The sequence below is a fragment of the Aquarana catesbeiana genome, linkage group LG03 (genome assembly GCF_042186555.1).
Source record: "Aquarana catesbeiana isolate 2022-GZ linkage group LG03, ASM4218655v1, whole genome shotgun sequence".
Lineage (NCBI taxonomy): Eukaryota > Metazoa > Chordata > Amphibia > Anura > Ranidae > Aquarana > Aquarana catesbeiana.
This window is the reverse complement of record NC_133326.1, coordinates 15001106-15024087: the sequence shown is the minus strand read 5'-3', so window position 1 is coordinate 15024087 and position 22982 is coordinate 15001106. Positions and strand designations below refer to the sequence as shown.

General features: G+C 43.7%; 1 protein-coding gene across 5 annotated transcripts in view; it reads right to left on the bottom strand.

The window, feature by feature from the left end:
• MEGF11 (multiple EGF like domains 11) overlaps positions 1-22982 on the bottom strand; it is an 838162-nt gene that overhangs the window by 626366 nt on the left and 188814 nt on the right. For all 5 annotated transcript variants that reach the window (XM_073618306.1, XM_073618307.1, XM_073618309.1 and 2 more), the window contains exon 4: positions 18984-19084. In XM_073618306.1, the coding sequence (XP_073474407.1) occupies positions 18984-19084 (101 nt within the window). The remainder of the gene's footprint in view (positions 1-18983; positions 19085-22982) is intronic.

Here is a 22982-nt window from a genome sequence, read left to right as displayed (position 1 = left end):
TGTTTTTAATACCATGTTTTGACGTCCTAACTTTTTTATATTTTTGTGTTTATAAATAAAATTAGAATTTTATTCAATCAATGTGACCCAATTTGCCTCTAAAGACCAGCCTTTGGGCTTTCGTTCTATTTTCAATCACTGCCCAATTTCTCACAGTCAGGACAGTGCTATGTGAAAACAGGAGATATCATCTTTGTCAGCTAACAGTATTTTTTTTAAAAGAGCTGACATGTAGCACTGACCTGACTGTGAGAAATTGGACAGTGCAGTTTTAAACCCAATTTTTACAGTCCAGTGACTGCTGGATAAAAAAAAACCTTTACCTTCAAAGTCCCCCTGTAACATCAGAGCCCTCCTTTACAATCAGATCCCCCCCTTTACCATCACAGCTCTACTTTACCATCAGTACAGCCTCATCAGTGCCCATCAGTGCAGCCTCATCAGTGCCCATCAATGCAGCCTCATCAATGCCCATCAGTGCCCATTAGTGTAGTCTCATTAGTGCAGCCTCATCAGTGCCCATTAGTGTAGTCTCATCAGTGCCCATCAATGCAGCCTCATGAGTGCCCATTAGTGTAGTCTCATTAGTGCCCATCCGTGCATTCTCATCAATGCCCATCAGCGCAGCCTCATCAGTGCCCATTAGTGTAGTTTTATTAGTGCCCATCAGTGCAGTCTCATCAATGCCCATCAGCGCAGCTTCATCAGTGCCCATTAGTGTAGTCTCATCAGTGCCCATCAGTGCAGACTCGTCAGTGCCCATTAGTGTAGACTCATTAGTGCCCATCAGTTCAGCCGCATCAGTACCCATCAGTGCCGTCTCATCAGTGGCCATCAGATTTAGGAGTATGTCTATAGGAATGTTTGATCATTCTTCCAGAAGCGCATTTGTGAGGTCAGGCACTGATGTTGGACAAGAAGGTCTGGCTCGCAGTCTCCGCTCTAATTCATCCCAAAGGTGTTCTATCGGGTTGAGGTCAGGACTCTGTGCAGGCCAGTCAAGTTCCTCCACCCCAAACTCGCTCATCCATGTCTTTATGGACCTTGCTTTGTGCACTGGTCCAAATCATTTGGTGGAGGGGGGGATTATGGTGAGGGGTTGTTTTTCAGGGGTTGGGCTTGGCCTCTTAGTTCCAGTGAAGGGAACTCTTAAGGCGTCAGCATACCAAGACATTATTGGACAATTTCATGCTCCCAACTTTGTGGGAACAGTTTGGGGACGGCCCCTTCCTGTTCCAACATGACTGCGCACCAGTGCACAAAGCAAGGTCCATAAAGACATGGATGAGCGAGTTGGGGAGATGGAAGATGGCCAAAAAGTTAGAGGGGTTTTTAAACTAGGCGATGGGGGGAGGGTCCAGAGGCAGAGATAGTCAGCGCGGAAGATATTCCAGAGGGTAGTATTGGGGGCATTAGTGGCAGGTTAACCAAAGCACAAAAACACAAGGTGAGTATAGTAGCAAGTCCTAGTTGCAATCTCGAAACACCCAATACAAGGACAATATGCGACCGGTCTAAACTATGTGGCATGTTCACCAATGCCAGGAGCATGGCAGACAAGATGGGGAACTAGAGATACTGTTGTACGAGGAGGATTTGGATTTTGTGGGAATTTCAGAGACCTGGTTCAACAGCTCTCATGATTGGCTGGCAAACATTCAAGGGTATACCCTTTACCGCAAGGATAGAGAGGGTAAAAAAGGGGGAGGGGTATGCCTATATATCAAGAATAATGTACAAGTGAATGTGAGAGATGACATCACTGAGGGGGCTAGGGAGGAGGTGGAATCCTTATGGGTAGAGCTCCAAAGGGATGAAGCTAAGGAGAAAATAATACTGGGAGTATGCTATAGGCCCCCTAACCTGAGGGAGGAAGTGGAGACAGACCTCCTATCACAAATTGGATTAGCAGCAAGGATGGAAAGTGTTATCATAATGGGGGATTTTAATTATCCAGACATAGACTGGGTGGAGGGAACCGCGCATTCATTTAAGGCTCGCCAGTTCCTTAATGTCTTGCAGGACAATTTTATGGGTCAGATGGTAGACGCACCAACGAGAAATAAAACATTACTGGATCTACTGATTACCAACAATACAGACCTGATCACGGATGTGGAAATACGGGGCAATTTAGGCAACAGCGATCACAGGTCAATTAGTTTCAGTATAAATCACACAAATAGGAAACATAAAGGGAATACAAAGACACTGAATTTCAAAAGAGCCAACTTCCCTAAACTACAAACCTTGCTAAAAGGCATAAACTGGGATAAAATATTAGGAACAAAGAATACGGAGGAGACATGGGTTTGCTTTAAGAGCATATTAAATAAGGGCATTAGCCAATGTATCCCATTGGGTAATAAATTTAAAAGAGCGAACAAAAGTCCTGGATGGCTTAACTCCAATGTAAAAGTGCATATAAAAGCAAAGCAGAAGGCCTTCAAAAAATACAAGGTTGAGGGATCATCCTCAGCATTCAGACTTTATAAAGAATGCAACAGGAAATGTAAGGGTGCAATTAGGACGGCTAAGATAGAACATGAAAAACACATAGCGGAGGAGAGCAAAAAAAATCCCAAGAAATTCTTTAAGTATGTAAACAGTAAAAAAGGGAGGACAGACCATATTGGCCCCATAAAGAATGAGGAAGGACATCTGGTTACAAAGGATGGGGGGATGGCAAAGATATTGAATTCTTCTCCTCAGTCTTCACGAGTGAATCAGGGGGCTTCAGTAACCAAAACTGCAGTGTTTATCCTCATGACACAACACAGGAAGCACCTCCATGGTTAACAGAGGACAGAATTAAAATTAAACTTGAGAAACTTAACATTAATAAATCACCGGGACCAGATGGCTTGCATCCAAGGGTACTTAGGGAACTCAGTCAAGTGATTGCCAGACCGTTGTTCCTAATTTTTACAGATAGTCTACTGACTGGAATGGTACCAGCTGATTGGAGAAAAGCCAATGTAGCACCAATATTTAAAAAGGGCCCAAAATACATCCCTGGGAATTACAGACCAGTTAGCCTAACATCAATAGTATGTAAACTCTTGGAGGGGATGATAAGGGACTATATACAAGATTTTAGTAATAAGAACGGTATCATTAGCAGTAATCAGCATGGATTCATGAAGAATCGTTCTTGCCAAACCAATCTATTAACCTTCTATGAGGAGGTGAGTTGCCATCTAGATAAAGGAAGGCCCGTAGACGTGGTGTATCTGGATTTTGCAAAAGCATTTGACACAGTTCCCCATAAACGTTTACTGTACAAGATAAGGTCCATTGGCATGGACCATAGGGTGAGTACATGGATTGAAAACTGGCTACAAGGGCGAGTTCAGAGGGTGGTGATAAATGGGGACTACTCGGAATGGTCAGGGGTGGGTAGTGGGGTTCCCCAGGGTTCTGTGCTGGGACCAATCCTATTTAATTTGTTCATAAACGATCTAGAGGATGGGATAAACAGTTCAATCTCTGTATTTGCAGACGATACTAAGCTAAGCAGGGCAATAACTTCTCCGCAGGACGTGGAAACCTTGCAAAAAGACCTGAACAAATTAATGGGGTGGGCGACTACATGGCAAATGAGGTTCAATGTAGAAAAATGTAAAATAATGCATTTGGGTGGCAAAAATATGAATGCAATCTATAGACTGGGGGGAGAACCTCTGGGGGAATCTAGGATGGAAAAGGACCTGGGGGTCCTAGTAGATGATCGGCTCAGCAATGGCATGCAAAGCCAAGCTGCTCTTAACAAAGCAAACAGAATATTGGCATTAAAAGGGGGATCAACTCCAGAGATAAAACGATAATTCTCCCGCTCTACAAGACTCTGGTCCGGCCGCACCTAGAGTATGCGGTCCAGTTCTGGGCACCAGTCCTCAGGAAGGATGTCATGGAAATGGAGCGAGTACAAAGAAGGGCAACAAAGCTAATAAAGGGTCTGGAGGATCTTAGCTATGAGGAAAGGTTGCAAGCACTGAACTTATTCTCTCTGGAGAAGAGACGCTTGAGAGGGGATATGATTTCAATTTACAAATACCGGACTAGTGACCCCACAATAGGGTTAAAACTTTTTCGCAGAAGAGAGTTTAACAAGACTCGTGGCCACTCATTAAAATTAGAAGAAAAGAGGTTTAACCTTAAACTACGTAGAGGGTTCTTTACTGTAAGAGCGGCAAGGATGTGGAATTCCCTTCCACAGGCGGTGGTCTCAGCGGGGAGCATTGATAGCTTCAAGAAACTATTAGATAAGCACCTGAATGACCGCAACATACAGGGATATACAATGTAATACTGACACATAATCACACACATAGGTTGGACTTGATGGACTTGTGTCTTTTTTCAACCTCACCTACTATGTAACTATGTAACTGCGGCCCAGGCCTTCTCATCCAACATCAGTGCCTGACCTCACAATTGTGCTTCTGGAAGAATGATCAAACATTCCCATAGACACACTCTTAAACCTTGTGGACAGCCTTCCTAGAAGAGTTGAAGCTGTTATAGCTGCAAAGGGTGGGCCAACTCAATATTGAACCCTACGGACTAAGACTGGGATGCCATTAAAGTTCATGTGCGTGTAAAGGCAGGTGTCCCAATACTTTTGGTAATATAGTGTATTACAAACTCTTCTTTCAATCAATTTTTTGTAAATTTTATAATTGTAATATCTTCATTATTTATCTCTGTGAAAAAAAATTGATACATCTTGATTTTAGTGTCCTTCAACCCAACCTTAGTAGATTTTACAACCTGATTGCCATCTTTATTGTTCATACAATTTGCAATCTGAACAAATTGTACTAGACGGCAATAGACTCCACTGATCTCAGAGCATTCAGTTTATTCACTGTACGGGAAGCCATTGATTTTATTTACCTTTAGTATACAGTTGCGTTACCCAGGAATGAAATTATTTTTCTATAGCAGTACAACAAAGTGATATTGATTGCTGGGAATAACGGAGCAGCACCGGAGTACTGTATGGGGACCGTGGCCTATAATACTGCACTTTGCCATGAAGATGTTCTGTAGATAGCTGGGGAATACTATACAGAGTTGTAGACAGGAACCCATCACAGGGCTGATGTGAACAATTCTCATTGGACTTAAAAAGTGGTTGTAAACCTCTGAAATTAACAACCAACAAAGCACAGTAAAACTTAGGTTTGAGAGCGTTTTGCAAGACAAGCAACATTTTTAAATACATTTTGACTTGATATACAAGCGATGTCTTGATATACAAGTGGCGTCACGTCACAACTGAGTATAAAAGAGAAGAGCGGCTCCGCTAAGTGTAGCAATATGGTTACATTTAATGAATGTACTGGGCTAACCACCACCCAATGGACCCCTCTCACCACTGAAGATTTATAGTTTTGCTTCCGGACATCTTAATTTATCTGTTGGGTTTAGTACCACCCCACATGTGCCTCTCTCACCCCTGAACCTTATAACTGTTATAAAAGTTCTGCCACTCGCTATCTGACTCCCTTTTTTGGGATGGATACCTTCCAATGGGTCACTTTAAACCCTGAAGCTAGTAGCTACTTTAGAAGTGCTTTCACTGGTCATCTTAAAGTTTAACTTAAGGCATAACTCTTTTTCAGGTTTGTATAGAGCGGAGAGGGATTAGAATCTGTCATTTTTCTATTTCTGTCTGTGTCCCGGTTGAGGAGATTTACCCTATCTGTTCTAGTGACTGTTAATCCCACATTTTGAGTGGTCACCAGAACGGGAATAGAGGGGGAAATCGAATGGGGACACTATTTCTACTGACCCTGGTGACTACCATGGTTTTTTTTTTTTCACTTTGGAGGGATTTCCTCTCACTTCCTGTTTTGACTATAAGACAGGAAGTGAAGGGAAATCTTTCCAAATGGGTCACAGGTGGCAAAAACATCTGACAGGGGTTTTCCCTTCAGTTCTACTTTAATCTATCTACTAGACTAAGTAGCCCCCCCCCCTTCCTCCCCCCAATGGGCCTCTCTTACTCCAGAAGCCTTTAACTGTTTTAGAAGTTCTGCCATCCACCATCTGATTCCTTTTTTTGGGCTGGGTACCCCTGAATGGGCACCTTTCACCCCTGAGGCCTATAACTGTTTTAAAAGTTCTGTCGTTGCCCATCTGACTCCTTTTGTTGGACTGGGTAACCCCCCCAATGGGCACCTCAAACTCCTGATACCTTTTGTTGGGCTTGGTACCTCCCAATTGGCTATTCTCACCCCTGAAGCCTGTGACAGTTTTAGAAGTTCTGCCACCAGTCATCTGAATCCATCTAATGGGCTGGGTAACTCTAATGGCCCCCTCTTACCCCTGAAGCCTGTAATAGTTTTAGAAGTTCTGCCACCAGTCATCTGAATCCATCTAATGGGCTGGGTAACTCTAATGGCCCCCTCTTACCTCTGAAGCCTATAATAGTTTTAGAAGTTCTTCCACCAGTCATCTGAATCCATCTAATCGGCTGGGTAACTCTAATGGCCTCCTCTTATCCCTGAAGCCTATAACTGTTTTAAAAGTTCTGTCGTTGACCATCTGACTCCTTTTGTTGGACTGGGTAACCCCCCAATGGGCACCTCAAACTCCTGATACCTTTTGTTGGGCTTGGTACCTCCCAATTGGCTATTCTCACCCCTGAAGCCTGTGACAGTTTTAGAAGTTCTGCCACCAGTCATCTGAATCCATCTAATGGGCTGGGTAACTCTAATGGCCCCCTCTTACCCCTGAAGCCTATAATAGTTTTAGAAGTTCTGCCACCAGTCATCTGAATCCATCTAATGGGCTGGGTAACTCTAATGGCCCCCTCTTACCACTGAAGCCTATAATAGTTTTAGAAGTTCTGCCACCAGTCATCTGAATCCATCTAATGGGCTGGGTAACTCTAATGGCCCCCTCTTATCCCTGAAGCCTATAACTGTTTTAGAAGTTCTGACTCTTTTTGTTGGACTGTGTAACTCCCAATGGGCACTTCTCACCCCTGAAGCCTATAAACGTTCCTAAAGCCTTTAAATGTTTTAAAAGTTCTGCCACCAACCATCTGATACTTTTTGTTGGATTGGGCACCCCCCCCCCAATGGGCCCCTTTCACCTCAGAAGCCTATGACCGCCTTAGAAATTCTGCCACCAGCCATCTGACTCCATCTAATGGACTTGCTAACTCCAATGGGGCCCTCACACCCATGAAGCCTATAATTGCATCAGAAGTTCTGCCACCAACCATCTATCTCCTTCCGTTGTCCTCTGTCTACACTACAGCATCTGAAATTTAACATATACTTTCGGCACTTGGATACTTCAGACAGATTTGTATTTGTGTAAAGCCAAATTTATTGAAGATCTGGATTAATAGGCCGGATCTTATTACATATAGATATTTTTTTTCCCTTTAAACTATTCCAGAATTAAAATGATTAAAGCTGTTCTTCAGACTCATTCCTAGTGATCCTGCCTTGATAAAACACACAGCAGAGATTTAAAAACAGACAATCACACCCTCTCGTTATCTCATTTAGTGATACCGGCCTCATTATGATATAACAGTTTCAATACAGCACCAGGCTAAAAATACATTAATGCACCTATGAATATGTATTGAGCTGTTTAAACATTAATGCTTATTAGTTCGTACAATGGGAGTCTGAGCATCTGCAATAAGGCCAGCAGAGCACAAGGCTGCACAATTATACCTTTCAGATACGGATATGAAGGGATTCACAAAGAAACTACTTCTGGACACAGGCATGAAAAGTACAAAGAAAAAAGCTGATCTTCCAAATCAGTGGATCTTAACTACTGGGCTGTGGCCCACTCCTCGGGCTCCCTTTCTCTGGGCCTCCAGCCAGCTGCAGATCTCACAGTACCTCCCACCTCCCATAGTACCCCCCCAACCTCCCATAGTGGTTAAAAGTGCCATAGCCCCCCCCCCCCCAAAGAGCCCTCAGGTTCCCACAGTGCCCATCAGCCACCCACAGTGCCCCCAGCTTGTTCCAGAACCTCTAGCCCTCAATAGGGCCCCCAACCTCCAACAGTGTTCCACAGTGCCTGTCCAGCTCTCTCCAGAAATGTCAACCCTTATAAGGCCACCATATCTACTGCAGAGTCTCCTAACCCACTCCACCCCCAACCACCAACAGTGTCCTACAGTGCCCACCAGCTTTCTCTAGAAACCTCATTCCCTACATAGCCACCATATTCACTGCTCAGTCTCCTAACCTACTCCCCTCCCCAACCTCCAACAGTGTCCCACAGTGACCCCCAGAGCTCTCCAGAAACCCCATCCCCTACATGACCACCATATCTGCAGCATAGTCTCCTAAACCACTCCACCCCCAACCTCCAATAGTGTCCCACAGTGCGCCCCAGCATTCTCCAGAAACCTCAACCCCTACAGGGCCATGATATCTGCTGCAGAGTCTCCTAACGCACTCCACCCCCAACCTCCAACAGTGTCCCCCCCAGCTTTCTCCAGAAACCTCAACCTCTACAGGGCCACCATATCTGCTGCAGAGTCTCCTAATTAACTCCACCACCTCCATCCCCCCCATCCCAGCCCCAACCAATGCCTTCCAGATTTTATCACATATTTTGTATTCTCATACTTTCTTACTTTACTGTTGGAGGCATGGGGGGTTTTGGTAGAAAGTTTGAGAGTCGACCAGTAAGGACAGATTTTGTCATCCATGTTGGAAAATTTTTACAGTGTAAATGATCCAAATGTTAAAAAACATTATTTGGGGTAGAGGGAGTTTGTAGTTAGAGGACACTCATGCGAGTCCTAGGTGCTACCATCCCAATTTCCAAGTTTTTTTCAATTCATTATTAAGTTTCAGAAGAAATTTAGCTTCATTGTTTCGGATTCTTTAAAGTTCGCCACTATTGTAATTTGGAGATTCGGATACATCCGAATCTCCAAATACAGAAAAACTTGTCCGAAACTGATTCGGAACTAGAGGAACTAAAGGTCTAATTTACATTACGTGATTGTTATGCATTGTATCCCGGGTGCTACCTATGAAAGTCCCTTCACTGCAAAGATTTAGCAAGCAAAAGTTAAAAACAGGTTTGGTTTGACTTATATACATTATAGCCAGATCTGAAAGTTCTGGATACTCGGAGCCTTCTCTAAACTTTAGGATGTTTTTTGAACAATAGAAAGAGCTTTGCAGATAGTGGGGGAACTGTAACCATAGTGGTCCATGCTGCTGGTATGGGGTGAGGGAGGCCTGGTGTGGAACTGCCCCCCCCCTCCTGCTAACAAAGGCATCAACTGGAGTCCATCAAAGCCAATTTTCAGTGTATTGTCTAAGCCACCCGCTGTTCGTGTATCTGAACGTCTTACAACAACACAAACTCCAATACTCTGCTAATTTATGGGCACCTTTGCTTCACTTTTCTTGAAAAGTTGGTATTGGAAGTTCAAGTCAAAGAAAAAGCCTTTGAAGTATCGGGACTCCGTTGAGAATTGTTCAAATTTTGCTTCTTAGCGGAGGGTCTACAGATGTTTACGGTTTCCTGTACATCATCTACAGAAAAGTAACTATAATATGTAATGTAGAGTCGTGTTCTCCAACTTTATAAAATGTTCTACCTTCCCTGAAAGTCAGATACCTCCTGGTGTGTGTCAATAAATCTCATGCATCCCTGCGGTGTACAGTTTACTGTCAACGTCTCCTCGACGCGTATAAATCTATCTGAAAGACTTACGAAAAATCATATCAAACTTTGTTTCCAAAATGTGTTTGTAAAGCTTAAGCTTTTTTTTTTTTTTTGCTAAAATAATAAACATGATTTACTTACTTGCTCTGTGCAATGGTATTGCAAAGAACACCCCCCAAACCTTCTTCTATGGGGTTCCCCGTGGGCGCTCTTGGCTCCTCCTCCTTTTGTGTGTGCGTACAAATCAAGCTGCTGGTTATGGTAGCCATCTGCAGGCTCGCTCCCAAGCTAGGCTATGTGCATCCATAGACACAAACAGAATAATACTCAAATACACCTTAGACAAACAGAATAATAATTTAAAAAAAATAATCCAAGCCTGCACACAAGCAAGAAGAGCCAGCCCCCCCCTGTATCAGGTTCAGACCCCATCAGTTCATCACGGGAAGCTGGAGGTAGAGAGGGGACTCTTTAAGATCCTTTGACCAAAGTAATCCTGCGTTTCCCAGCAATTAAAGAAAACTTTCCAGGGCCCCATCTATTCAGTGGGGTGTCTGGGGTCAGAAAGGGGACTCTTTAATACCTTTGGTCACAAGAAAATAAGTTCCACAGCTCCCATTAATTAAAGAAAATGTTTGCGTGCTCTATTAGTTCCGAAGGGGGTCTGGAGATGGGACCCCTGCCTTTGGTTGAGACAGAGCATGTTTGTGGCTCCCAGCAATTATTGTTCCCCGGGCCCCCTTAGTTCAGCAGGGGAGCAGGAGCCAGAGACGGCAATATTTACACTCAGGTGCAGGCAAAATATTTCTCCATGCCACTGCTAAATTAAAGCGGTATTAAACCCACAAGCAAACATTATATTGCTGCTTACCATTTCTTAGATGTGATTGGCTGCATTCGTTTTCTTTTTTAGGCTTTCTTTCTTCTATTTTCATCTGATCAGCCAGCCAACGTTTCGCCACAAACTTGGCTTCTTCAGGACTTAAAGGTTACCTTTAAATCAAATGTAACCCCCTTGTTGGGGTACTTTAATATTTTACAATAAAAATTTGAGAATAACGGAATATATCGGCCACAGAAAGGAGACATATTAGATAAAATAATTCAAATTTTTATTGTAGAATAATTTAAAATATTCCAAGAAAGATTAAAGTACCCCATCAAGGGGGTTACATTTGATTTAGAGGTAACTTATAAATCTGTCACATGTCTGGGTCCTGAAGAAGCCAAGTTTTACGTTGACTGTACAGACAGACTGCACAGACAACATCATTTGATACCATTGTATGAATTGTATTGTCTGCGTTTGATGAAGGCCTGAGGCCAAAACGCGCCAGCATTTTTGGATGATGTTATTGCTGTAATGCTCAAATATTTTCTATGGAGAACCTGTCGAGTTGCCGGCCTGTACTTTCTATGGATCTTTTGTGAGCTTAATAAGCCAGAGAACCGACTACTCTACACACCAACTATACTATATAGCGGTTGAGCTTGGGTGAGTTTTTCTCTAACCTTTAAATCTGTCAGATGTCTGGGTCCTGAAGAAGCCGTTTGTGGCGAAACGTTGACTGTACAGACAGACTGCACAGACAACATCATTTGATACTATTGTATCAAACTAGTATGTAGTTTTCTTTTTTAGGCTTTCTTTCTTCTATTTTTATCTGATCAGCCAGCCAGTAAGTCTGTTGTTTTGCAAAAGAACAAGCTCTCCAAGCAGAATGTATCAGTTACAAGGATATAACAAAACCATTCAACACCGACACGGGTGCTTACAATTATCAGTTTTATTTATTTATGTAAAATCTTTATCCCGAAAGGAAAAGAAAAACTGTTTGCTTTAACTCCCTATAAAGTCTATACATAGATTTAGGAGATTACCGGAGTATACATCCCCAGTACCCTACAATGACAGAATATATCGGCCACAGAAAGGAGACTTATTAGATAAAATAAATCAAATTTTTATTGTAGAACTAGTTAAAATATTCCAAGAAAGATTAAAGTACCCCAACAAGGGCATTACATTTGATTGAAAGGTAACCTTTAAATCTGTCACATGTCTGCGTCCTGAAGAAGCCAAGTTTGTGGCGAAACGTTGACTGTACAGACAGACTGCACATACAACATCATTTGATTCCATTGTATCAAATTAGTATGTAGTTTTCTTTTTTAGGCTTTCTTTCTTCTATTTTCATCTGATCAGCCAGCCAGTAAGTCTGTTGCTTTGCAAAAGAACAAGCTCTCCAGCAGAATGTATCAGTTACAAGGATGAAACCAAAACCATTCAACACCGACACGGGTGCTTACAATTATCAGTTTTATTTATTTATGTAAAATCTTTATCCCGAAAGAAAAGAAAAAAAAAACAGTTTGCATTAACGGCCTATAAAGTCTATACATAGATTTAGGAGATTACCGGAGTATACATCCTACTACGCTACAATGACGAGAATAACGGAATATATCGGCCACAGAAAGGAGACATGTTAGATAAAATAATTCAAATTTTTATTTTAGAACTAGTTAAAATATTCCAAGAAAGATTAAAGTACCCCAACAAGGGGGTTACATTTGATTCAGAGGTAACCTTTAAATCTGTCACATGTCTGGGTCCTGAAGAAGCCAAGTTTGTGGCGAAACATTGACTGTACAGACAGACTGCACAGACATCATTTGATACCATTGTATAGATTGTATTATCTGTATCCGATTGTATTGATATTATTCATTATTATTGTTATAATAATAATAATTATTATTATTATTATTTAATTGATTATTATTATTGTATATTTTCTGTATGACAACCTATTGCCCCTTGTTGGGGTACTTTAACCTTTCTTGGAATATTTTAACTAGTTCTACAATAAAAATGTCAATTATTTTATCTAATGCGTCTCCTTTTCTGTGGCCGATATAGTCCGCCATTGTAGGGTACTGGGGTGTATACTCCGGTAATCTCCTAAATCTATGTACAGTATGTATTTTTTTGGATGTCTATATAACTTTCTTCCATATGCCTATAAAGTCTAGAGCTGAAGTTTGGTTTTGATTTGTTAAATCTGCTAGTCCATCTAACACTCCCCCCCCCTCAGATTGACAATGCTGCTCTCTGCTGTGCCCCCTGTGCTCCTTCATCCAGAGTAGGGGGGGGGGGCGCTCTAATACAGGAGGTGTGTTACTGGCCAGATCACCAGGTGAAAACAGAAAAAAAGCCTTAAAAAAAATAAAAATAAAAAAAAGTTTCGGCCTCCTCTTCAATATGGAGTCTGCTGGGGTAGCCTTGAACTTTATTGTCAGGTAGGCTTTATGGCGCCCCCCCCCCCCCCCATGATTTCTAATGACGACCCCTGCTAGTGAATGCTGATCAGTATAATCAATATGCGCAGTGCTGTACACTACAATCAGTGTAATAAATGACTGCACTCCCGAATAGGACAATAAGCATAATGCAGAGCTGTGCCACCATAACACTTCAATCAGTATAATTTACAGCGCCATTTCTATATGCTTTTATTAATGAATTCTAAAGACGGACTGCTGTACACTGAAATCAGTATGATCAATGGCTGAACTGCTTTGTACCACAATTTAGTATGATCCAAGGCTGTTCTAGTAAATATGTATCAGTATGATCCATTGGTGCATTACACTATGACACTATAGCTCCCAAATGGTCCTCAGAATTAAATCCCTCTGTCCCTCTTTCCCCTTATTTTTAAAAATTAAAATGACAAAAAAAATAAAAAAATTTGCACATTATAAAAACTGCATTTTTTTGCTATAAATTACTATATCCCTCCTCCTCTTTTTAAGTTGCACAATATTTTTGCACAGCTTTTTATTAAACACAATATTTTCAGGAAAAAAAACACAAAAAAAAAAAACATAGAAATTAATTACACAAAATTTTTGGGTAAAATATGAAAGATGGTGTTGCGTCAAGTAAATAGATACCAAACACATCAAGCCTAAATTACAGATGGCCGCGAAAAAAACGACGGTACCCAAAATTCTACATAGACGATGGTTTAAAAAGCCTTTACAGGTTATCAGATTGGAGTTTATCATGTTTATTTATTTTAGATATTTTTTTGTTTTTTTTTTTGTTTTTTACTCTTTTTATTGACAAGATGTACAAAAAGAAAGACATGTTGGTACAATGACCAATGTGCTCAACGTGAGCACAAAGAATATACAATTCAGTACACAATTATGTATCATATTCACAGTTGTATATACAGAAACCAGTGGTACATTATATATATATATATATATATATATATATATATATATATATATATATATATATATACACACAGAGGGTGTCCAGTCACTCAGTAGCCGAGCAATGATGGGTCGGGTATCAGTCAGCCCTCTACCAAGTATGCATGCATGATTTCATCCAAACCTATAAACCAAAGATAGGTCCTAAGCTCTTCAGGTAGTTGTGATAGTAAGAGTGGATGAACGCCAAGAGTCCCACACCTTATTGTATTAATTGGGGCAACCCTTATGTTCAAAGATGATTTTTTCAAATGGGAGTATCTGGTTCACCATCTGGATCCGCTGTCGGGTAGATGGAGGAGCAGATTGATTCCACTTAATCGCTATGGCCTTTGCGAGCTAAGAAGAGTGTTTCTCTCAACAAGATTCCAGTGAATTTTGGCCACTGTTCCTCATCTAGAATACCCAGTAAACATATCTGTGGAGTATAGGGCAGTGGAACAGAAAATCTGAGATATTTTTAAACACTTATTTTATTTTATTTTATTCCTATCACAAAGTTGCTAACAAGCTCCCTATGTGATAGAACTGGGCAGGTGACAGGTTAATTAGACCCCCCAATGTCTCCCCTGCCCTCCAACAAGCACAGATTGTGCTTGAATAGCTGCATTCTTGGATTCACTAGCTGAGAAATGACAGCGACAGTGACCCCGGATATGACAGAAAACAGGTTGCTTCAGGGGGTCATTAATCGCAGGAAGGATTTGGGAAATGGATGTTCGTGCACTTTGAGAGCCTGCCTATTATGGTTTTAGGTTTAATACTGTTTTTAAGTGTAGCACCCTCTAGTGTGTGCTAGATGTGGAGTAGTTTAGCTCAGGGCCAAGCCTGAGCGATGGAATTTGGGTCAGGGTTCAGTGAAGTTCAGGGCTGGGTGACACATCCTGGCAGCTCTCTGGTGCCTCCCCCTGGTCTAGAAGATTGGAGAATCTTCTAGAATTAGTGGGAGGAGGTTAGGAGGAGCTGCCTTGAATATTTATGGAGCCTCAGCTAATCCACAGAGGTAGGCTATCAGGGGGCTAAGACCACTCCATAAATAGAAATGAGCCATGCCGGCAGGGCAATGGGGTGGAGAATGGAGATGCATTGTTGAGGAGGTTGTTGGTGACCCTCAGGGGTGCCCCCTGGCCTGGGGGGTGGATGTCCTGCTCGGGTGCTGGAAAGATCCTGCTACAACAAACAAGAGGAATGTTTCCTTGAGGCATGGGAGCAAGAGAGGACAGAGTGGGCAGTCAAAACTGTTGGGGACTAACAAGGAGAGAGGCTGCCCCATGTAGCCAGTTCTCCCTGAAGACAGCAGTGTTCTTAAGTCTTCATCCTTCCCTGAGAGATTTCCTGAGAGTCAGCCGGGTGGGCTGGTGAGAGTCAGTTGGGAGGACTGGTGTGCAGAGTTATCCGGGAGGGCTAGTGAAAGGGGCAGCTGCAGCCAGGTGGATTGGCAGTGCCTGAAGAGGTAGTGCTGGGACCAGTGGCTACAGAGGAAGCTGTTTCACTACAAATGTGATACACAACAAGGGGTTACGAGTTCCCACCTGTAAAGGGCCATCTCTAATCTGACTGGGAGCCTGTCAGGTACATCAAAGTGATTCAGCTGGAGCAATCGATTTCAGGAGGAAAGTGAGAGAAGTTTTTGTTGAAGTCAAGTGGGATCCTATAACCTCCCGTCCCCATCCAAGTTATTAATCTCCTGATAAATAACAAAAACAAAATTACGGACTGTTCTCTGACCCTGGGTGCTTGTGAAAAGTCGGTGTGCCTGGCTGTGCAGGAGTGGGGGGATCCAAGTTTATCAGTAGTCCCTACGGGGGTGTGCTACACAAGAATCATATTTTGTGTATTACTACTTTGGGTTTTCCTTAACTAGGGACGTAGGAGGGGTGTGTACTGTATGATGCCTATATAATTTATAAGGTGTTCTTCTTTCTCATCTCAGAAGGTTGGGCGGTGAGATATGGTATATGGTTGGGACACATAGTTCATATGTTATAGTAGGTGAGGTCAAAAAAAGACACACGTCCATCAAGTCCAACCTATGATAGACCACATGCTACGGTTAGCATAATCTAGAGCTGCACTACTATGCACAACAAACAATGCAACACAGCACTATGCAACCAATCAAATCCAGGTCTGAAATATTACTCAGTGTAATCCATATGACTCAAGGCTGCCACATATATGCATGTTACTTCAACACAAAATGTACAGATACTTTATGATCCTTCTCCATACTACAAGCCAATCACCACAATCCTGGGCAGTCCACCGTATCACAGGTGGCAATTCACAATGGCTGACAAGACATGGCCAAGCATGACATACTATACAGCACACACACGTTAGATCTTCACTCTGGATGGTGGTGGAGTAGCGATCCCGCATCACATAGTACTATGAATTATACACCGATCATCCATAAAAATATGACCACAGACAGGTAAAGTGAGTAACATTGATTATATCGTTTCAGCGGCACCTGAATGTGGGTTTGAGATATTAGGCAGCAAATGAACATGTTATCCCTGAAGTTGAAGTGTTGAAAGCATAAAAAATGGCCAAGTGCAAGGATCTGAGTGACTTTGACAAGGGCCAGATAGTAATGGCTAGATGACTGTGTCAGAGCAACTCCAGAACTGCAGCTCCTGTGGGATGTACCTGGTCTATTGTGGTCAGGACCGACCAAAAATGGTTCAGGGAAGGAAAACCGGAGAACCCGCAACAGAGTCATGGCCGACCAAGGCTCCTTGATGGAGGTGGGGAGGGAAGACTCACTGATGGAGGTGGGGATCGCAGGCTCAATGATGGAGGTGGGGAGGGAAGGATCATTGATAGAGGTGGGGAGGGAAGGCTCATTGATGGAGGTGGGGAGCGAAGGCTCATTGATGGAGGTGGGGAGCGAAGGTCCATTGATGGCGGTGGAGAGCGAAGGCTCATTGATGGAGGTGGAGAGTGAAGGCTCATTGATGGAGATGGGGAGCGAAGGTTCGTTATTGGAGGTGGGGAGTGAAGGCTTATTGGTGGAGGTGGGGAGGGAAAGCTCATTGATGGAGGTGGGGAGGGAAGGCTCATTGATGGAGGTGGGGAGGGAAGGATCATTGATGGAGGTGGGGAGGGAAGGATCATTGATGGAGGTGGGGAGGGAAGGCTCATTGATGGAGGTGGGGAGGAAAGACACACTGGTGGAGGTGGGGAGCGAAGGCTCATTGATGGAGGTGGAGAGCGAAGGCTCATTGATGGAGGTGGAGAGCGAAGGCTCATTGATGGAGATGGGGAGCGAAGGTTCATTATTGGAGGTGGGGAGTGAAGGCTTATTGGTGGAGGTGGGGAGGGAAAGCTCATTGATGGAGGTGGGGAGGGAAGGCTCATTGATGGAGGTGGGGAGGGAAGGATCATTGATGGAGGTGGGGAGGGAAGGATCATTGATGGAGGTGGGGAGGGAAGGCTCATTGATGGAGGTGGGGAGGAAAGACACACTGGTGGAGGTGGGGAGCGAAGGCTCATTGATGGAGGTAGGGAGCGAAGGTCCATTGATGGAGGTGGAGAGCGAAGGCTCGTTGATGGAGGTGGGGAGCGAAGGTTCATTAATGGAGATGGGGAGCGAAGGCTTATTGATGGAGGTGGGGAGGGAAGGCTCATTGATGGAGGTGGGGAGGGAAGGCTCATTGATGGAGGTGGGGAGGGAAGGCTCATTGATGGAGGTGGGGAGGGAAGGCTCATTGATGGAGGTGGGGAGGAAAGGCTCAGCTCATTGATGGAGGTGGGGAGGTAAGGCTCATTGGTGGAGGTGGGGAGCGAAGGCTCATTGATGGAGGTGGGGAGCGAAGGTCCATTGATAGAGATGGAGAGCGAAAGCTTGTTGATGGAGGTGGGGAGCGAAGGTTCATTAATGGATGTGGGGAGCGAAGGCTTATTGATGGAGGTGGGGAGGGAAGGCTCAATGATGGAGGTGGAGAGTGAAGGATCATTGGTGGAGGTGGGGAGGAAAGGCTCATTGATGAAGGTGGGGAGGGAAGGCTCATTGATGGAGATGAGGAGGGAAGGATCATTGGTGAAGGTGGGGAGGAAAGGCTCATTGATGGAGGTGGGGAGGGAAGGCTCATTGGTGGAGGTGGGGGGGGAGGCTCATTGATGGAGGTGGAGAGCGAAGGCTAATTGATGGAGGTGGGGAGGGAAGGATCATTGATGGAGGTCGAGAGGAAAGGCCTATTGATGGAGGTGGGGAGGGAAGGCTCATTGATGGAGGTGGGGAGAGAAGGCTCATTGATGGAGGTTGGGAGGGAAGGCTCAGTGATGGGGTGGGGAGGGAAGGATCATTGATGGAGGTGGGGAGAGAAGGCTCATTGATGGAGGTGGGGAGGGAAGGCTCATTGATGGAGGTGGGGAGGGAAGGCTCATTGATGGAGGTGGGGAGGGAAGGCTGGCCTGTATAGCCTGATCCAATAGAAGAGCTATTGGAGCTCAAATTGCTGAAAAAGTGAATGCTGTGCCTGATAGAAAAGTGTCAGAACAAACAGAGCACCGTAGCTTGTTGTGTATGGGGCTGTGTTGCCGCAGACTGGTCAGGGTGCCCATGCTGACGCAGGTCGACATCCAAAAGCACCTACAATGGGCACGGGAGCATCAGAGCTGGACCACAGTGCAATGGAAGAAGGTGGCCTGGTCTGATGAATTCAAGAATGGTTTGAGAAACGCAACAACGAGTTTCAGGTGTTGGCTTGGACTCCATATTCTCCAGATCTCAATCCAATTGAACATCTGACAATGTGCTGGAAAAACAAGTCTCATCCATGAAGGCCCCACCTCACAACTTACAGGACTTAAAGAATCTGCCACTGACGGCTTGGTGCCAGATACCACAGCATATCTTCAGAGGTCTAGTGGAGTCCATGCCTCGATGGGTGGTCATAATATTATGGCTGATCATTGCGTGTGAGTATAATATTATATAGTAGCAAAAAAAGACATTCCAATATTCTACATCCATAGATCTGTATGGACAGAGGAAGGGTGATACATACGAACACAGAAGTCTCCGCTTTCATAGTATCCGGGGCAACACTGTGACCTCCGCCGGTACATGGTTCTCAGGCCTCGTCGGTATGCGGTCTTGTAACTTATTCTGTGAAAGAAAAAAAAAAGAGAGAACTTCATCAGGACAGGACACTTGCCCAACTATCACATTACACTTTTACCTTCTAAGTGATGCTGGGTTTAGATGTGCACCCCTCTGAAAAGTGATTCACGCTGGATTGCTTTTCAGAGGCTTTTGACAGGCAATGAAGAGGCAATATGTGATACACCTGTTTTAACCCTGTAAATGCCATAACACCTGGAGGAAACCCACACAAGCACAAGGAGAACAAGCTTACTCTATGCAGGTAGTGCCCCAACAAAGGAGTTTATGAACTTTATCACATTCTTTGATCATTTTTTCTTGTCACGCATGATTCATGATCACTGATTTATGTCACTTTATTGTTAGATTATTGATTTATGTCACTTTATTGCAAGCACACTTATTTTATACTCCTTAGTTATCACTACATTGATATTTGTGGTTTTTGTTGCAGCTGCAGCTCTCTTTGTTATTTTGCTCTTTAGTGCGGTTATTCCTTTATTATTTATGTAGTTGCCAATATGACTTACCTGCTGCTTGAGCAATTTTTGGTGACCTAGGTCACCCCCTGTCACTTCGTATTTTTGGTTTGTGTTTACCATTTATTCCATTCTGTGGATTTTAGGCCCCTTTTTGCTCAATTATGGATGTATTTGAATATCGCTCATCACGAGTTATCAAAAAAGATGGTGTATTTGAAACCAGCAATGAGTCAGAGGGTGATTTGGGAGGTCTTTTTATGAGACTCAAAAATCTCATGATCTCCGAGATACACACTCAATGGGATATAGCCTTCCTTGAACAATACGTGGCTGACTCGATGGTTCAGAGAAGCCTTAGGTGGGAGGTCAGTCCCCAAAAAGGTGAATCGGAGCTCCAGGACTGGTTCAAGTACTTCAATGAAGCTGGAGTCAAATTCTTGGAGTTCTTGATCCAAAAGAAAAGCGGTAAATTACAGTAATTAGATTAGATGTGGAGATTAAGCTCATTAAAGGGGTTGTAAAGGTAAAAATTTTTTCACCTTAATGCATTCTATGCATTAAGGTGAAAAAACTTCTGACAATACCGCCGCCCCCAGCCCCCCCGTTTTACTTACCTGACGCCTCGAAAGTCAGCTTCTCGTTCCCGACATCTATTCCTCCGCTCACCCTGGCCGCTGATTGGCTACAGTGGATGGATTGGAAGCAGCGCAGCCATTGGCTCGCGCTGCTGTCAATCACATCCAATGACGCGGCGCGCTGGGGGGCGGGGCCGAGTGATACAGTGAGCGGCTATAGCCGCCGGCTGTATCACGGGAGCGCGCCCGCAAGCACTAACCACCATGCGAGGGAGCTCGCATTAAGGTGGTTAATGCTTGCGGGGAGGAGCTGAAACAGCCGCCAAGGGACCTTAGAAGACCAGGTTCGGGGCCACTCTGTGCAGAACGAGCTGCACAGTGAAGGTAAGTATAACATGTTTGTTATTTAAAAAAAAAAAAAATTTACCTTTACAACCCCTTTAAGGAGAAACTTTCTTTGCATATTAACAGTGAGGAATATAAGGAACGATCTATTAATCTTAAAAAACTACTGGAAAAAGAAGAAATCAAACAAAAAAATAAGAAAAAGAAAAAATTTAATCGGGATGTGGGGGATTATAAGAATGGGTTTGCGTTTGAATGGCAAAGTAAAATTGCAGCTGAAGAGGCTGAGACCACTGCACATTTGGATGTCCCTCATCCCTCGAGCCGAGAAAAGGACTCACAACCTGAGGGATATGGAAGACACCCATACAGACCCCCCCCCACTCAGAGCCAAGATCCTACCACCTCTAGACGAGTCTCTTATCGGTCGCCAGAAAGGCATAATAAGGCCCCTCAATCTAAACCACGCCCTTTGGCATATGCATCTGGGGGTTCCTCAAAGTTCCCCAAAAAGAAATCTAAGAATCGGAAGTCGTATGGTTACACTCAAGATAGTGATAGCTATCGCAAAAATGGACCGACAAAGGGTCATCAAGATGATTATTGCTCTAGTCAATATGATCCCCCTGGAAGAACTTATGAAGACAACCAACATTTGAAATACTCTGTTCCTACTCAGAATCGGTTCCAACCTCTGAGAGGTATGGATTACCATTATGATAATTATGGCAGTTATGACGGTAGGGATGATTACCATTCCGTATACCGGACCCCGAGGAGAGGGATGTATAACGACAGGCCACCTTGGTATCAACCACCTCCCTCTCAACGAGGGGACCAAGGCGGTCGGAGTACCCCTAATCCCCAGTGGGAAGAATACTCCCAATCACAACATTGGGGTTTTTCCCGGGGAGACCAAAACCCCCAAGGACCCATAGAAAAAAGAGAGGAGTCGGGGGGGGGGGGGGACAAAGAGCCAAAAGAAAACGGGAATGAGGGGACAGGGAATCTTCAACTTGCGTAAGACCCCTTTGACTCAGGCTCAGACCTCTGTTCTTGATAAAGGCCTCAAATTTGCACCCCCCAAGTCACTCAAAAAATTCCAAACTTATATGGATATCCATAAGTACACAAGAAAATTAAACATCAAAAGGTATATGTTGTCCAACCCTGTCAGCTCTCAAGGCCAGAATTCTACTAACATTAGACATTCTGGCCTGGCAAATGCCTCATTGTTTAATCCATCAGGAGGCTTACCTGCCTCGATCAAGGTCTTTAGGGATGTCCTCCTGAGGGACCTTGATCGCCTGAAAATTAGGAACATTAAAATGGCCAAGGATTTACAATTAGGACTAGATCAGCCCTGCAAACAAAAGGATCTTGTCATCAGGGCAGCTGATAAAGGGGGGGGGGGATTGTAGTCCTCGACAAGGTTGACTATCTTCAAGAGCTTGGTAGGGGACCGTGATACCTACACCCCTCTCAAGTCTGACCCACGTGTGAAATATAGAAAGGAATTGGAAAAAATTGCTGACCATGGGTTTGAGTCAGGTATTATCAATAAAGAAGAAAAACTGTTTTTGATACCAGTATCCTCACGGATTGCTATCATATACTACCTGCCCAAGATCGACAAGGATCTGGCCCATCTCCCAGGCTGCCCAATCATTAGTGGAATAGATTCCATTACATCTAGGGCAGGCAAGTACATTGACAGTTTCCTTCAACCTTTGGTCAAACTACTGCCAGCTTATATTAAGGATAGCAGACATACTATCAATCTATTAGGAGACTGTGGATATAGGGAGAGACACTGGTTGGTCACTGCCGATGTTACCTCCCTGTTTACCATTATTCCCCATAATTGGGGAATTGCTTCCGTCAGGTATTTTTAGAATAAAGATCTTTCATTACCAAGGAGACAAAAACGTTTTATGATGGATCTTTTAGAATATGCCACCACGCATAACTTTTTCTGGCATGACAACCAGTTTTTCCTCCAAACGAAGGGTGTGGCCATTGGGGCCAAGTTCGCCCCAAGTTTGGCCAATTTATTCATGGGTAAGTGGGAGGAGGATGTCATCTATGCCCAGCCAAGACCAGAATTGGTCTTGTGGGCCAGATATATAGATGACGTCCTCCTCCTATGGAATGGTACCCATGAATCTCTTTGTTCATTCATGGAGGGTTTGAACAATAATGACAGGGGAATCTACTTTTAATATGAGGCCAGTCAACATACTGTCAACTTTCTGGACCTTAGGATTTGGGTTGAGGGTGATGCTCTATTTACTTCCACCTATTTTAAGGCCACCGACCGGAATTCGTTCATACCCCGTGACAGTTGCCATCATAGGGCATGGCTCGACTCCCAAGAGTCAATACATAAGAACGCGGAACTGTTCCACAACTGCTGATTTTAAGTCTCAGTCTAAGGTACTCACTGACAGATTTATAGAGAAGGGGTATAAGGCTCCTTTTCTTAAAGAAAAATTAGAT